At 37.8% G+C, this 18344-nt stretch overlaps 1 protein-coding gene across 1 annotated transcript in view; it reads right to left on the bottom strand.

The window, feature by feature from the left end:
* LOC150078076 (uncharacterized) overlaps nt 1–18344 on the bottom strand; it is a 511382-nt gene that overhangs the window by 56568 nt on the left and 436470 nt on the right. Inside the window, exons 13-14 of the mRNA XM_090384455.1 lie at nt 15097–15202; nt 6286–6458 (exon numbers count right to left, since the gene is read on the bottom strand). Of these exons, the coding sequence (XP_090240581.1) occupies nt 6286–6458; nt 15097–15202 (279 nt within the window). The remainder of the gene's footprint in view (nt 1–6285; nt 6459–15096; nt 15203–18344) is intronic.

An 18344-nucleotide genomic window follows, 5' to 3' on the forward strand; every position in this document is an offset into this window, starting at 1 on the left:
ACAATACTCCATGAGCTACTCTTGCAGCCCGTCTGCACTGCTCAGAGAACTTCATATCTGCCTGCACAACCACCCCCAAGTCCCTTTCATTCTCTACCACTGTCAGTGTAGTACCACAGAGTTGATACGTTGCTCTGGGGTTGCTGTTTCCCATGTGTAGTACTTTACATTTGTCAATGTTAAACTTCATTTGCCACCTCTCAGCCCATCTGCTCAACCTTTCCAGATCCTGTTGCAGCAGCATAGTGTCAGTAGTGTCCTTGACAACCCTGCCAACCTTTGTATCGTCTGCAAACTTGGACATTAAGCCCGATATACCATCATCAATATCATTTATAAATACAGAAAACAATAATGGACCCAACACTGAGCCCTGAGGGACTCCACTAATAACATCAGTCCACGATGAGCAGTGTCCATTGATTACCACTCTCTGTCTTCTTCCCCTCAACCACCCCTTTATCCATAGCAGCAATTTGCCTCTAATGTCACACTGCTCCAATTTGTGTAGCAGTCTTCCATGTGCAACAGTATCAAAAGCCTTTCTAAGATCCAAGTATATAATATCAAAGTTATTCCCTGCATCCAGTTCTTTTGTGACTGCATCATAGTATCCAATCAAGTTGGTCAGGCAAGACTTCCCCTTAACAAAACCATGCTGTGTCTGAGCTATAACTGAAGTTAACTCTAAATGATCCTGCAGTGCTTCTTTAACCAGTGCCTCCATTAATTTTCCTGGAACAGAAGTTAAGCTCACAGGTCTATAATTACTTGTGTCAGCCTTTGATCCTCCTTTGTGAATTGGGGTCACATTTGCACATTTCCAGTCTATGGGTACCTCCCCTGAGTCCAAGGAAGCTCTCATAATTATGGCTAAGGGTTTGCTTACTTCCTTTGCTGCCTCCTTTAATATAACTGGATAGATCCCATCCACCCCGGGTGCCTTTCTTGTGTTTATCTTCAACAGTTTCTCCTCCACTTTACTCCCAGTTATTTCAAGATTCTGTAGCTTACTGCTACAGTTGAATACACCTTTGGCATTCCCCTCGCTGAATAACTCCTCATGTGTGAATGTCGATGCAAAATATTCATTTAGTTTGTTAGCTACCTGAGCAGGATCATCAACAATTGACCCATCAATATCAAGTGGACCAATCTGATTCATCCCCTTCCTTCTAGAGTTTACATAAGTAAAGAACTCTTTGCTGTTTTTCTTTGCATCCCTTGCCAAGGATTTCTCGTAATCTGTCTTTGCCTGCCTAACCTCCTTTGTAACTTGGTTGCATATCAACTTGTATCTATCATAGGCTTCTGTGTCATGTGTTAATTTGTATGTATCCCACGCATTTTTCTTCTCTGCCATATGCCTCATTAGTTCATCTGACATCCATTTTGGCCTAAACCTTGAACAATATTTCTTGGTTGGTATGTAAAGCCTAGTAGCGTCCAAGATAAGTTCTTTGAATGCTTCCCATTTTGAATTTTCTGTTGGTAACATCATCAGTTGGTCCCACTGTATAGAATTTAAATACTGTCTCAGTCCATCGTAGTCGCCTTTACGGAAGCAATAACCCTTCCCTTTACCCCTAATGGTAGTTACCTCTTTGAGTAAATCCCACTTCACTGCAGATTCTTAATGCATGAAGAATCACTGCTGATAATCAAATCAAGAGTATTACTCCCTCTAGTTGCCTCCCGAACATGCTGATGTAGAAAACAATCATCCAATAAATCCACAAAAGCCCTGCTAGTGTGTGAGTAACCAGCCCCCAAATTCCAGTCAATATCTGGGAAATTAAAATCTCCCATTATAAGACACTCTTATTTACTAGCCCACTCTATTTCCCTGTACAATTCCTTATTATACTCATCAGAGTCATTAGGCCTATAGCACACTCCTACTCTCAATTTTGATCTCCCAATGTTTATGTCACACCAAACTGACTCCACACTGCACTGTCCAGCGATGTCGACTGGCTTCACTAATCAATGGACACTGCTCATCGTGGACTAATGTTATTAGTGGAGTCCCTCAGGGTTCAGTATTGGGTCCATTATTGTTTTCTGTATTTATAAATGATATTGATGATGGTATATCAAGCTTAATGTCCAAGTTTGCAGACGATACGAAGGTTGGCAGGGTTGTCAAGGACACTACTGACACTATGCTACTGCAATAGGATCTGGAAAGGTTGAGCAGATGGGCTGAGAGGTGGCAAATGAAGTTTAACGTTGACAAATGTAAAGTACTACATATGGGAAACAGCAACCCCAGAGCAACGTATCAACTCTGTGGTACTACACTGACAGTGGTAGAGAATGAAAGGGAACTGGGGGTTGTTGTGCAGGCAGATATGAAGTTTTCTAAGCAGTGCAGACAGGCTGCAAGAGTAGCTCATGGTGTATTGTTGATGATATATAGGAATTTTTCTAGCAGGGATAAGGAGGTGATTATTCCCTTGTATAAGGCAATGGTCAGGCCACACCTAGAGTACTGTATACAGGTCTGGAGGCCTCATTTCAAGAAGGATGTAGAGATGCTGGAACGAGTACAGAGAAGGACAACAAGATTAGTGAATGGAACAAAGGATTGTGCTTACGAAGAAAGGATTAAGTTTTGCAAATTACAGTGTCTGGAGACTAGGCACCGGCGAGGTTATCTGATAGAGGTGTATAAAGCCTTGAATGGTTTGAGCATGCTCAATGCCCATGGAATTCTTCCTCTTGCTCAGAATAATCACCCGAGAGGGCATAAATTCAAATTGAGAATTTGAATGTATGATAGACGTGAGGAAATTTGCCTTTAGCCAGCGAGTGGTTGGTTGGTGGAATTGGTCAAATTACGCAATTGAGGGGGGCATAAATTCAAACTAAGGAAAGACAGTTGCAGAATAGATGTGCAGATTTTTGCCTTTATCCAGCAAGTGGTTGACTGCTGGAACAAACTTCCATCTGTCATTGTTTAAATTCATAGGTTGAATAAATTCAAGTAAGAACTGAACAAACTTTTGGAGAAGTGATTGGGAAGTGGGTTTTTTCTTTTTTTGGCTGATGCTGTATAAGCTTGCTTTCTTGAATCTACTTTCTTGCCACTAATAATGCAAAAATGTTAATACTAACTATCCATTATTGTTTTCTGTATTTATAAATGATATTGATGATGGTATATCAGACTTAATGTCCAAGTTTGCAGACGATACGAAGGTTGGCAGGGTTGTTAATGATACTGATGACAGTAAACTGCTGCAGCAGGATCTAGAAAAGTTGAGCAGACGGGCTGAGAGGTGGCAAATGAAGTTTAACATTGACAAATGTTAAACTTCATTTGCCACCATATGTAGTACTTTACATTGACAAATGTAAAGTACTACATATTGGAAGCAGTAATCCCAGAGTAATGAATCAATCTGTGGTACCACACTGACAGTGGTAGAGAATAAAAAGGACTGGGGGTAATTGTGCAGGCAGATATGAAGTTTTCTGAGCAGCGCAGACAGTCCGGAAGAGTAGCTGATGGTGTCTTGTCAATGATATACAGGAATTTTTCTAGCAGGGATAAGGAGGTGATTATCTCCTGGCAATAGTCAGGCCACACCTCGAGTACTGTATATAGGTCTGGAGGCCTCATTTTAAGAAGGATGTAGAGCTGTTGGAACGAGTACAGAGAAGGGCAACAAGATTAGTGAACAGAACAAAGGGTTGCTCTTATGAAGAAAGTCTTAAGTTTTGCAAATTACCGTGTCTGGAGACTAGGCACCTGTGAGGTGATCTGATTGAGGTGTATAAAGCCTTGAATGGTTTGAGCATGCTCAATGCTGATGGGATTCTTCCTCTTGCTCAGAATAATCACCTGAGAGGGCATAGATTCAAATTGAGGAAAGACAGTTGTAGGATAGATGTGCGTAAGTTTGCCTTTAGCCAGAGGGTGGTTGATTGCTGGAACAAACTTCCATCTGTCGTTGTAGAAGTTGATAGCTTAAATAGATTCAAGGCAGAACTTGACAAACATTAGGAGCGAGTGAAATAAGGGTGTTTTTTTGTTTTTTTTAATTATTATTGTGCTGCTGCTATATAAGCTTGCTTTCTTGCATTATGTGCCCTTGCTAATGCTAATTTGTTTTTGTCAAAATGGAGGATGTGCTGAACATGTGGTAAAATAAAAATATTTTCCAAAAAGTTGAGCTTGAAAGTTCATAATGTTTGTAACAATAAATGTGTGAACATTTTGCGTGCCACCCTGTATACATATGCTTGCCAAACATTACATTAAATGGCTTACAATCCAAAAAAGAATGTACTCCTCCACCCTTCTCCTCCCTAAAATTGTGTATTCACAGCTTATGGTCTAATATTCAAATTAATACTCTAGAAAAGAAAAAGAAGAGAGAAAAAAAAGCAGAAGTACTACATATTAAATGTAATGAATTGTGAAAAAAGGATATTTATCAATGCAACTCTATAATTATATCAGCCTATTTGCCACTGTCCAATGATAGGATAGCTATTTGACAACTGTACAGATGTGGTAGTGTTGATTTATCTGTGGGCTGCAATCTTAGTGGGAAGTAACTCAGGTTATAACGAATGGTCATGCTGCATGTTCTCTAAAAGATGATGAATTTTCTGAGTCGTAAAGCAGCGTAGTCCAAGAAAGCAGATAAAATTACAATGAACATTAGAGGATCCAATATTATGTGAAGTGATGCACATAAAAAAAGTATAGCAGCATCCAGTAACACCCTATCACCATAACCCAAAAAGTTTGCAACTTACCAATGTATGAATTGCATGTATACATTTAAATAAATACATTAAGTGGAGCAGCAATTCAGCTTTTTGTGCAGGGGTAGTAGCTGATTAATCTGTGGGCTTTGTGCAGGCATGATAAATCACTGAATAATTACCTTCTTAAACATTTTGGAAGAGGATGAGGCATAAAAAAAAAGCTTAATTAGAAAAGAAAAGAGTGACAAAAAACAACAGCAGACCAACCTTGGCAATCAAATATATTTTATATGTCAACTGAACAATTTAGTGTCCAAGGAAAATATTGGAATGTATTCTTTAAATTCTGTATGCTACTAAATATTAACTGGTTGTTTGGAATTTTTGCACCATTAAACACACACACACACACTGCCATAAGACATCAGTATATATTAGGCTTGTAAACTATGTGTATTTTATCATTGTCTTTACTTGTTCTAAGAATAAAAAAACACATAACTACCATCTAAGATAGACCTATTCAAGCATGAATGGATCTATGATATAAATGATTTATATCTATGATATAAATCATTTTTCTCATTTATTAAAAAGCTTTAAGTAAGACTTTTATATTCATATGAGGGGGTTGTGTAGAAGGACAGCAATTGTAAGCACTGTGCTAACTGCAATAAACAAAAATAGTTAAGAGAATTTTCAAAATGACTAAAGAAAGATAAAATAATATGCAAATAGATAACAAGGGAAGAAGAAGAAGAACGTAATGCCAATTATGATATAAATCACTTTTCTCATTTATTAAAAAGCTTTAAGTAAGACTTATATTCATATGTAAGTTTCACAGGTCATAGTAGAAAAATAACACATTCTATGCTCCAAGATGTTAATAACCAGCCAGTCCAACATAAAGCGCAAATAGATAACAAGGGAAGAAGAAGAAGAACGTAATGCCAATTATGATATAAATCACTTTTCTCATTTATTAAAAAGCTTTAAGTAAGACTTATATTCATATGTAAGTTTCACAGGTCATAGTAGAAAAATAACACATTCTATGCTCCAAGATGTTAATAACCAGCCAGTCCAACATAAAGCTTAAAATATGTGGCATGGGTAGTAGTCAAAACACATTTTTCACACTAAGAGAAACTGAATGCTGCACAAATCAAAACAATAACAAAAGTTAATAAAACACTTAGGAATATAACCAATACCATAGCTAAGAAGAGTGATATTTAGGTAAGATCTCATAACAACATTCCTATGCAAATGGAATCCTGTGCTTTCCTATGCAAATGGAATCCTGTGCCACTTTGCAAAATGTGCATCAATCTGTATGTGAAGTATACACCGCTTGGCAAACAAATAACACAATTTAAAAGTAATGTTGCCTGAGGCAGTTAACTCATCTGCCAGCCCTTGTTACAACTGAAACTAATCAAAAATGAATAATCAAAAAAAGAGGTTCAGACTTTCGTATGTCATTATTAGTTACAACGTACAATGAATACCACACACACACACACACACACACACACACAACCACAACCAACCAACCTGAATTTTTGAATCTGTATCTCTCTGCAATGCATCTTCAACTTGTTTTGCCTGCTGGTGTAATGTCGTATACTCTTTCTGAAGCCGTTCAAATTGTTCACTAATGCTTGCCTGAGCTTCTCTATGTCTTTCTTCAGCTAATTTCAGTTCACTGGCATGTGTGTGTGCAATTTCTATAAAATGCATTAAGGGAATAGATTATTTTACAATTTCATAAAAGTTCAAGAAAGTGGCCTTAAAAGCCATAAAAATTATTAAATATTTATTAGTTAAGTAATAATAAATTTTTTTAATGGTACTCTCTAAAACGTTGTTGAACTTATGTAACACCCTACATGAATTGAGTAACTAGAAGACTTGTTAATGCTAGATTTGAATATTCATAGGTGTTTCAAAGGTGAATTGGAAGTCTGGAGCTGTATTGTTCAACAGTTCTAGCTCCAGTGCAGTCCAGACAACAGTTTGCCTGATGAATTTCAAACTATTTTATATTATCATTGTTTAAATGGAATGTGGCCATTGAGAGTTGTTGCTGCTTTAGTAAAATTTTTTTTTAGTTTAGAATGGTTGGTGTCATTTTATTTTTTGCAGTAATATAACCAGGGAATTCGAGAAACGAGTCTGAGTAATCAATACCTAAAAGTCGACACTAGCTGGTGCATGGTGTGACTCCTCCATGATACCATAAAAATGTCTGGAATAAAATCAATACTGAAATACGTTAAGGGCTTTAGCCTCAGGCTGAGAGAGATTTAGACAATGTACAAGTTAGTGCAAACGCATCATATTAGTATGCAGCTAAACTCTGAATTAGCAAAAATATGCAAAGGTGGCATTGTTTAAGTTATATCTCATATTGTGAATACCTCCAAAATGAGTTGCCATGATATTGCACTACTTCGAATAAGTAACACTTCACCAAAGAAGAAGACTTGTTACTTATTCTCAGCGGATGCCACCACCCAGACAGCACCGTTTCAGCCTATTTGGCCTTTCTTTGGTAGGTGGGTAGGTAACCTAGTGATGCAATGACAGAACAGTTATGAAGTATAACAACACAATATGAGATATAACTTAAATGATGCCGCCTTTGCATATTTTTGCTAATTCAGGGTTTAGCTGCATACTAATATGATGTGTTTGCACCAACTTGTACGTTGTCTAAATCTCTCATTTCAGTTTTAATTTATATTATACACCATCAGGCATCTCTCATATTGTAGAGTTATACTTCATAACTATTTTGTCATCTTTGCATCACTAGGGTACCCACCCACCCATCCACTGAAGAAGGGCCAAATAGCCCTGAAACGGTGCTGTCTGGGTGGTGGTATCCGCTGAGAATAAGTGATAACATTCTTCTCCTTCGGTGAAGTGTTACTTTATTAATTTAAAGTATCATGCCCCAAACTAGAGCAGCAAAGCAACGGGCACAAAGTGGCAGGAATGCTGTGACTTGGGGAAGAAATGAGGAGGGGGGGGCGATTCTCCAATGCATCAGAGCCTAAAAAATGTGCGACGTGAAATGTTTGCCGAACTCTCTGGAACGGAACATGATATTGCCATGGGGGATGTCTTTGTGTGTGCGCGATGTAAGGAGTGTAAGGAAATCAGGCGACAACTCAGCGTTGTTATGGGCCTATATGAGAGTTTGAAGGACAGGGTGGATGCCCTCGAAAGATCTAAATTGAGGGGCCCATCAGGCTCTCAGCTGCCCACATCAAGGCCAGAGCTTGCACTTGGTCATCGTGCAACACAGCAGCAACCCCCAAGGCAGAATGCGCTGGTCCCACAGGAGCTAGTAGTTGTTGGTGACTATTGTCAGGGAAACGGGAAACATGCTTTGTAAAAAGGATAGATGGAACAGAACCAGGATATGTCTGCCAGGGGCAAAGGTTGATAACATTGTAGAGTGGATATCATCTTTTAAGGGAACAAAAGGTGATATAGTTGTACTCATTGGCACTAATGATATTAGGAGTAGGAGACCGGCAGAATTACTTAACAAGTACAGGTCACTGTTGAACTTGTCGACCAATTCAGTCCTGGAAAGAATGTGCAAGGCTCAAGGGGTAGAATTTTTTTCAGCCTGGACTGTACTTGTTAACAGGAGAGACTGCTTCTATAGGGATGGGATACACTTAAATAGAAAGGGTGCAAGAATATTTGCTGATGCTATCGAGGCAGTGTTAGGTGGGTCGGAAAACTGATAGCTTGGGGGGGATACAAGGACTAATAGTTTAACAGTAGCCGTAGGCAGAGGTGAAGGTGATTCTTGCACAACTTCTATTAGAATAAGTAGCGGCCTGGAGCGTGGGTTGTTGGGGGTTTCAGGGACGGATGGCAGTCATCCTGAAATAGGTGGGTATATGGGATGTGTTAGGGTAACTAGGAATAGGAGTAGGAGCATGTATGCTTGCATGTATACCAATGCTAGAAGTATAGTAAATAAATTTGAAGTGTTGGTCAAGACATCAAAGGCGGATATTGTTGGGACAGCAGACATGGTGTCACACAGAATTTGGGGAGTACAATGTGTACACAAACGATAGACAGGATAGAAAGGGAGGAGGTGTTATGCTGTTAATTAAGAAAAACATAAAATCAAAAGAAGTGCATCCAGTTGATATAGATGAACAGTGCACTGTTGAGTCAGCTTGGTGTGACATAAGCACTGCGAAAGCAAAAATAAGAGTAGGAGTGTATTATAGGCCTAATGACTCGAATGAGTACAATGAACAATTGTACAGAGAAAGAGTGGGCTAGTAAATCAGAATGTCTTATAATGGGGGATTTTAACTTCCCAGATATTGACTGGAACTTGTGGATTGGTCACTCACACACTAGTCAGACTTTTGTGGATTTATTGGATAATTGTTTTCTGCAGCAGCATGTTCAAGAGGCAACCAGAGAAAGTAATACTCTTGATCTGGTTATCAGAAGTGATCATTCGTGGATTAAGAATTTGAAGATAAAGGAACCACTAGGTGGCAGTGATCACAGTGTACTGATGTGGGATTTACTTAAAGATTTAATTACCATCAGGGGTAAAGGAAAGGGTTTTTGCTTCCGTAAAGGTGAGTACAGTGGTCTCCGACAGTTTTTAAATTCTGTACAGTGGGATCAACTGACGATGTTACCAACAGTAAATTCTAAGTGGGAAGCATTCAAGGAATTAATCATGGATGCTACTAAAAGTTTCATACTTATTAAGAAATATTGTTCAAGGTTTAGGCCTAAATGGTTATCTAATGAACTAATGAGACTCGTAACAGAGAAGAAAAATGCATGGGATGCATATAAATTTTCAAGCCACTCAGAAGCCTATGGCAGATATAAGCTAGTCTGTAATCAGGTCACAAAGGAGGTTAGGCAGATGAAGGCAGATTACGAGAAATCCTTGGCAAAAGATGCTAAGAAAAACAGCAAGGATTTCTTTACTTATATAAACTCTAAAAGGAAGGGGATGAATCTGATTGTTCCACTTGACATCGATGGTTTGAGTGTTGATGATCCTGCTCAGATAGCTTGTTATTTGTTATTTGGTTTTTAGGAGCATTAGCAACTAAGGCCATATTGCTCCGGGATATGCGGTGGTCATTGCCTGACCTTTACGCATCCTCCGTATTTGGTGGTGATGGGCTCGAACCCCGGTCTAATCAAGAAGCGTGTGCTACGCACTGCTGCTCAGATAGCAAACAAACTGAATGAGTATTTTGCTTCTACATTCACACATGAGGAATTATTAAGGTTTGAAAATGGCAGAAGGTTATCAAATTGTAGCAGGATATTTAATGATTTTGTAATAACTGAAAGCAAAGTGGAGGAGAAATTGTTGAAGTTAAACATAAGAAAAGCACCTGGGGTGGATGGGATCTATCCAGTTATATTAAAGGAGGCGGCAAAGCAACTAAGCAAACCCTTAACCATAATTATGAGAGAATCCTTGGACTCAGGGGAGGTTCCCACGGACTGGAGATGTGCAAATGTATCCCCAATTCACAAAGGGGGATCGAAGGGTGACATGAGTAATTACAGACCAGTTAGTTAACTTCTGTTCCGGGTAAAATAATGGAGTCACTGGTTAAAGATGCATTGCAGGATCACCTAGACAAGACTGCAGCAATAATTCAGACACAGCATGGGTTTGTTAAGGGAAAGTCTTGTCTGACAAATTTGATAGGATATTATGATGTGGTTACAAAGGAACTGGATGCAAAAAATAATTTTGATATCATATATTTGGATTTCAGGAAAGCTTTTGACACTGTTGCGCATGGAAGACTATTGTACAAATTGGAGCAGAATGGTATTAAGGTTAAGTTGCTACAATGGATAAAAGGATGGTTAAGTGGGAGAAGACAGAGGGTGGTAATCAATGGGTGCTGCTCTTCGTGGACTAATGTTATTAGTGGAGTCCCACAGGGTTCGGTGTTAGGTTCACTGTTGTTTTGTATATTTATCAATGATATTGATGAAGGTATATCAGGCTTAATGTCGAAGTTTGCAGACGATACAAAGGTTGGCAGGGTTGTTAATGACAGTAATGGCAGTGTGCTACTGCAACAGGATCTAGATAATTTGGGCAGATGGGCTAAGAAGTGGCAACTGAAGTTTAACCTTGACAAATGCAAAGTACTGCATATGGGTAGAAGTAACCCCAGAGAAACGTACCAACTGTGTGGTACTACGCTTAAGGTGGTAGAAAATGAAAAAGATCTCGGAGTAACTGTGCAGTCAGATATGAAGTTTTCTGAGCAATGCAGACAGGCTGCCAGGGCAGGTCATGCGGTTTTGTCAATGATATATAGGAATTTTGCTAGCAGGGAGAAGGAGGTGATTGTCCCTCTGTATAAGGCAATAGTCAGGCCACGCCTTGAGTACTGCGTACAGGTCTGGAGGCCTCATTTTAGGAAGGATGTAGATTTACTTGAGCGTGTACAGAGAAGGGCAACAAGATTGGTGAGGGGAATGAAGGGATCCTCTTACCAAGAGAGGCTTAAGTTCTGCAAATTGCAGTGGCTGGAGACTAGGCCCCTGCATGGTGATCTGATTGAGGTGTATAAGGCCTTGAACGGGTTGAGCACGCTGAATTCTGATGGGATCCTTCCACTTGTTCAGATTACAAACCTAAGGGGGCATAAATTCAAATTAAGAAAAGACAGATGTAGAATGGATGTGCGGAAATTTGCCTTTAGCCAGCGGGTGGTTAATTGCTGGAACAAACTTCCATCTGTCGTTGTGGAAGTTGATAGGTTGAATAAATTTAAGGAGGAACTGGACAGGCATTTGGAGGGAATGGTGTGTTTTTTTTTTTTTTTTTGGCTGATGCTGCATAAGCTCATACACTTGCTTTCTTGCATCACATGCCACTACTACTACTACCTATTCGAAGTAGTGCAATATGGAAACTCATTGTGGAGGTATTCACAATATGACATATAACTTCAACGATGCCACCTTTGCATATTTTTGCTAATTCAGAGTTTAGCTGTGTTTGCACTAACTTGTACGTTGTATAAAAGCAATACATAATTTAAATTTAGCACTTCTTAATGTATTCATTATTTTGACAGTATAGTGGATATAAGAAATATGTAATTTTAATTAATTTTTTATAAATTTAATTAATTAATAAAAGCTGGTGATAGACATTCTAGATGTTTTGATTGACATGAATCCAAAGTTTATCAAATAATTTTTTTACAAAAGTATGAAGGAAAACAGCTTTTTATTTGAAATTTTGTGTTGATAAGGCCACTTTAATGATTACAAAATCTTGTTTATAAACTATCAGCTGCTTTATTAAATTATTTATAAGGACTAAAATATCACAACGTTAAAAGAATTACATTAAGTTATATTAGTGCAGTATAAGATATTTATATTTTTTTAGAAAAATATAATAAGTAACGAATAAGTTGGATTAAACATAAAAATCAAAGCGGAGGTAGTGATAAAGTTGCAGGAAATTGTATTAAAATGGATAGGGGAAAAAAAAAGAAGTTTAATTAAAAGGCTTATTTTACAAGAATGGGACAAGTGTAAAATAACCGTGACAGTTTTTTCTTTGTACTGCAAATGCAAATATAGAAGTATACATCAAGAGATAATTACTGTTTCATCATCATGCATTGTAATATTTAATAAACAAAAAAAACCCCTTAAATTATCTATTAGAATATGTCAGTGTGAATTTTAATATTCCTCCTGTGTAGTCATAAATTTCAATCTGCATTTCGAAAAAAATTCATTTATGATTTCTCATAAAAGGGTGTTTCTCAATCATTTTCTAATGCCGATTTAAAAAGTGATTATTAATTTTGGCGGCAGGATTTGTGTACTAAAATTATAACAAATGCTACTTTTAACAGAATTTTATTATTAAAAAGGGTATTGTGGTAAAATGTCCACTAAACACTCACTTCTTATTTTAAAAACTGATCTAATGGGTCAAATATTCATTTCTTTGATTTTCTTGCAGATCCTTTTACTTTACAGTCCCTCTTCAGATCCAGCAATACTCAGCTATCATGTTGACATTCCACCTCCCCATGTCTTTAATGTCCTGGTGAAACCTCTCGACCTGTTCTTCCCTAACACTTCCTAGATTTTCTGAAAAGTAGTTGATGTGGGAGTGTAAAAAATGTAGCTTGACATTCATATTGCAGCCCAGCTTCTTGCAGTTTGCCAACATATTTTCAACTATATTCTTAGTCCAGATCCTAGTTGTTCCCTTGACAACAGTCCTGAAGCTAATCCATGCCTGTTTTTCTCTTTAATAGAAAGATAATTCCCTCAAAATCTCGGTCCCTCATCAGTTTGCAAATTTGAGGTCCAACAAAAATACCTTGTTTAAGTTCCTCTTGGGTGATCAATGGGAATTTAGTACAAAGATAGTTGAAGCAGAGACCTTCCTGAGGTAAAGCTTTCACAAATGTTTCATCAAACCCAAATCGATGTGCAAGGGCGGAAGGAGAACAGTTTTAGGGTCTATCAGTGGTTTATGAACTATGTTCTTTTGTACAGGCAACAAACTGCCCCTCTTTGTCCAGACCTTGAAAAACCAGTGTTTACTCCTTGCCCAACTCACACAAAAAGCAAGGCATTTTTGTGTAGTCAGTTTGCTGTCCAAGTAAATATCTATCACTTTAAAGTCAGCACAGACCAACCAATCAATCATGTTCTTCATACTTAATATTTGTTAACAACTTCTTCAAGTTCTCCTATGTTTCTTTTAAATGCACAGCGTGAGCTAATGGAATTGGCCCATATTTATTTCCATTTTGGAGCAACACAACTTTGACTCCTCTTTGATGGGTCAATAAAAATTTTCCACTGTTTAGGATTGTAACTAATTCGTAAGTTGTTCATTAAGTCATTTATATTACTGCAAAAAACCACAGAAAAGTAGAGCCTAGTTCTTGTTCTTTGTGTCTGTACCATGAGAAAAATTTTCCATGTGCTAGAAGATATTTTGACTTAAGTCTAGAATCAAGGTGTTCTGCGGATTCCTTTGGTAAATTTAAATCTCCTACCAGATCATTGAGTTCATGCCGGGAAAACAGTTGAGGGCTGGACTCAATGTTTCCAGGCATGTAGACTTCAGTTTCAGCACTCTCTGCTACTACACTTTCCAATATAAGCAGAGGGCATGGAATTGGCAGGTTATCTCCATGTGGGACTGTTCTAATGGCAGATGGAATATTAGGATATACAATGCCCTTCTTACTCTTTGCACTGTATCTCTCTACATTAACTAAGAAAAAGTACCAATCATCACAGTGGTTTGTAATCCCCCACCAAATCATGGGAATTGCAAATGGCATAGCCTTCTTTTTACCATTTCCCCACAATCTCAATGCTTCAACACAGGTTTGGCAAACTTGTGTGGAGACCATTGTTTATCTTGGTCACAGGGTTTCACTCCAAAATACAGATTTTTTACAAATTCTGTAATATCTTTTGTCTTGTCTCTGCTTGAGAACCACATAACTTCTGCAAATATAACAAAAGTTCTGATTGTTCAATCACTTGTGTAAAGACATTTTACTCACGTTTCAGCACAAGTTTGACATGATAACCTCAAAAATAAATTGAGCTCATGCTCTTGAGGTCAAGAGACAAATGACTGAAGGCAGCATTGAACATGTGAAGATTTAGTTCACAAATTCCCAGCATTTGTTCCTAACTTAATACATTCAATAATGCAACTCGTGAGATTGATTTGAGTGATCTGTGAAAAAACAGTATGTGATTGAAAAAAAACAAATAATTTCTGAAATAAGCGTAAAAATACTGAGTTAAAAACAGCTATTAGTTTACAGATATCGAAAACCATGCAGAGTGATATTAGTTTTTTAATTGGAGAAGTACAGGCATAAATAAACTTAATGGCACCATGCTGCTTTATAAAATGCACTCACTGTGCAACCAACTCCTATGTTAATATTCCATAGAGCTTGAGTTTTGATTTCTCCCCATCATTATGTGCTGAAAGTCAGGAAATATTTTTTTTCCTTGGATAACAAGATTACTGTTATTAAAGATATTTGTTCATATTACTCAGTATAGTGTCATATTAAAAAATAAAATTATAAGTATGTCATTTTAAACAATTTGTTTTTCGTACCAAATGGTGAACAACATACACCAATGTGGCTGCCTGCATGATTATTTTTGATGCACCACCTAGAAGCTGAAATATGAAATGAGATCTGATTATTTAAAATTTCACACTATAAAAAAATGGAAGCCATCTAAACCAATTTTTTCATATCTAAAAATTTATATTTTATATAAAGAACATACCTTCTCTTTGTCTATAGTGATCCTCTTTCAATTTTTCCATGGTAAGCAGATGACTTTCTTCAACTTCTCTGCATGAGGCCATATGAGAGTCTCTCATTTTTAAAATCTATACATTTAAAAAAAGACTCTTTAATCAATAACATATTTGCACAAGGAAAGCACCAAGGTTTTTCAGTATCATTATTCAAATATCTCTCAATTCTTAGCATTTTGCTAATACTAACATATGGAGAGACAAATGGAGACTTATTTTGGACAAATTTCAATAATAATTCATTTCAATTAATAAATACCATGCTAGTAGACATTGCTAGGTGTGTTTGTGTGGTTTTTTTTTTTTTTTTTGGTAGTTGTTGGTGCATAGGCTTCTGTGGCCATAATGCACCTCCCAAGGTTTTTGCAATACTTTGATCCAAGCCCAAGGCGGAAATCGAACTCGCGACCTTTGGGTTGCCAGGCAGGCACTTTACCCACCCGGCACGCGTGAGAGAGAGAGAGAGAGAGGATATGCAAATACATTACATAAACTATGAGTATTTTATGTATAATGGCAATTATAAAATACACAAGTGCTTTGTTGTTGTTGAAAAGCATTCTTTTTTCAGTTCACATTTACTTGCCAGTGGAACATGGAGGGTATTAATTAACTTATCTTGTTATATCTATGTTTATTCTTAAACATGTATCCTGATGTGATCCTGTTTTGGATTCACTTGAATGCTTATATCAAGACACAATGTTAAAATATTATCAAACAGAGGACAAGCAGCAGCAATTTGATCTGTAATATTCATCCAGCTCCCATATAGAACTGAAGTGGAATATTGAATCAAATGGACCCTGTGGAATGTTTTTAAAAGAAAAATAGCCTTTCATTTTCAAATGCTGCATGATGCAAGAAAGAAAACTTATGAAGCATCAGCCAAAAAAAAAAAAAAAAAAAAAAAAAAATCCTATATCACCTTTCAATCCCCTCAAATAATTTGTCTAGTTCTTTCTTGAATTTATTCAAACCACTTCCACAACAAAAGATGGACATTTGTTGACTGAAGGCAAACATGCACACATCTATTCGACAACCATCCTGCCTCAATTTGAATTTATGTCTCCTCCTGCATATAGTCTGAGTAATGAGGAAGAATGCCATCAGCACTGAGTGTGCTCAATCCATTCAAAGCACTAACACCCCAGTCATATCACCTCACAGGTGCCTAGTCTCTAGATGCTGCAATTTGCAGGACTGAAGCCCTTGTTGGTGAGACCATCCTTTTGTTCCCTTCACCAATCTCATTGTGATTCACTGCACCCATTATGGCAGATCTACATCCTTCCTAAAATGGTGCCTCCAGACCTGTATACAGTATTCAAGGTGTGGGCAAACCATTTCCTTGTACAACAGTATAATATCTCCTTATTCCTGCTAACAAAGTTCCTGTATATAATTGGCAAAACCCCATGAGCTCTCGTGGCAGCTTGTCTGCACTACTTAGTGACCTTAATATCTGACTGCACAGTTATCACCAGGCCTTTTTCATCTTCCACTACCCAGAGTGTAGTTCCACAGTCGGCATATTAATCTGGAATTACTGATAGCCATATGCAATACCTTGCATTTGTCAAGGTTAAACTTTAACTGCCGTTTGAGAAATCAGGTCCATCTGCCTGATTTTTCTAGGTCGTATTGTAGTGGTTTACCTTGAGTACTGTCATCCACCCTGCCAACCTTTGTATTATCTGCAAACTTAGATATTAAGTTTGATAAACCATCATCAATACCATTAATAAATACAGAAAGCAACAATGGGCCCAGCTTTGAACCCTGGGAGACTCCATTAATAACCTTAGTCTACGAGGGGCAATGTCTGTTGATAACAACTCTCTATCTTCTTCTACTCAACCTTCCCTTTATCCATAGCAGTAATTTGCCCTTAATGTTACAGAGCTCCAATTTGTGCAGCAGTCTTATGTGCAACAGTATCAAAAGCTTTGCTGAAATCCAAATAAAAAAAATTAAAAAAGAGAAGCCACTGCAGGATGAAGCCTCCTCAACAATTCATGTTGAGGGAAATGGACCATAATCTACTATGCTGGTCCAGTGTGGGTTGGCAGATCGACTGTATTTAGCAGTCGATCTGCCATGTCAGGAGAATGTGCTACTGCACTCCTGCTACTGACCACTAGGCTATGGAGGCCATCCAAGTATATGTTATCAACATTATTTTTTGTCATCAAGTTCCTCTGTTACTACATCATAATATCCAATCAGACAAGATGGTCCTGCATTACTACTTTAGCCAGTGACTCCATAATTTTCCCTGGAAAAGAAGTTAAGATAACAGGTCTGTAACTACTCATGTCACCGTTTGATCTCCCCCTTGGTTGTTGTTGTTATTTGGTTTTTAGGAGCATTAGCAACTAAGGCCATATTGCTCAGAGGATATGCGGTGGTCATTCCCCGACCTTTCCGCATCCTCCATATTTGGTGGTCACAGGCTCGAACCTCAGTCTAATCAAGAAGCGTGTGCTATGCACTGCCGCTCCTGCCCACCTGGCTACGGAGGCGCCCACTTTATTAGACTTCTGACACCCCTCCCCCAGGTGAAATGGGGATACATTTGCACATCTCCAGTCTAAGGACCGTCCCTGAATCCAAAGATGCTCTCATAATTATGGCTAAGGGTTTGCTTACCTCCTTTGCTGCCTCCCTTAATATAACTGGATAGATTCCATTCACCCTGGGCACATTTTTTATTTTTAGCATCAACAGTTTCTCTTCCACTTTCCTCTCATTTATGGCAAAATATTTACCTCCCTGTTAGAGCTTGATCAACTTCTGGCATCCCTTACCCCAAAGAATTCCTCATTTGAAAATGTAAGTGCAAAATATCTATTCAGTTTCTTAGCAACCTGAGCAGGATCATGAAAAGTCAACATCAGGTTGACCAATATGATTGAATCCCTTCTTTCTACTGTTAATATAATAAAGAAGTGTTTGCTGCTATTCTTTGCCAGTGACTTCTAGCCATAGCTTGCATAACCTCATTTGTGACTTCATTACAGACTAGTATATATATAGCATAGGCTTCTATTAGATAGTATGAACCAGAGAAGTTTATCTCAATATAGTACGTAGAACACTTCCGTATGATACTCTCCAGAAATTAAAACGAGAAACTTACATTAGAGTAACAAATAATTAAAAATCAATTTAACCCAATAAAACTCAATTTAACATAATTAAAAATCAA

This window comes from Mastigoproctus giganteus, chromosome 11 (assembly GCF_048544385.1).
Source record: "Mastigoproctus giganteus isolate SK-2022 chromosome 11, ASM4854438v1, whole genome shotgun sequence".
Lineage (NCBI taxonomy): Eukaryota > Metazoa > Arthropoda > Arachnida > Uropygi > Thelyphonidae > Mastigoproctus > Mastigoproctus giganteus.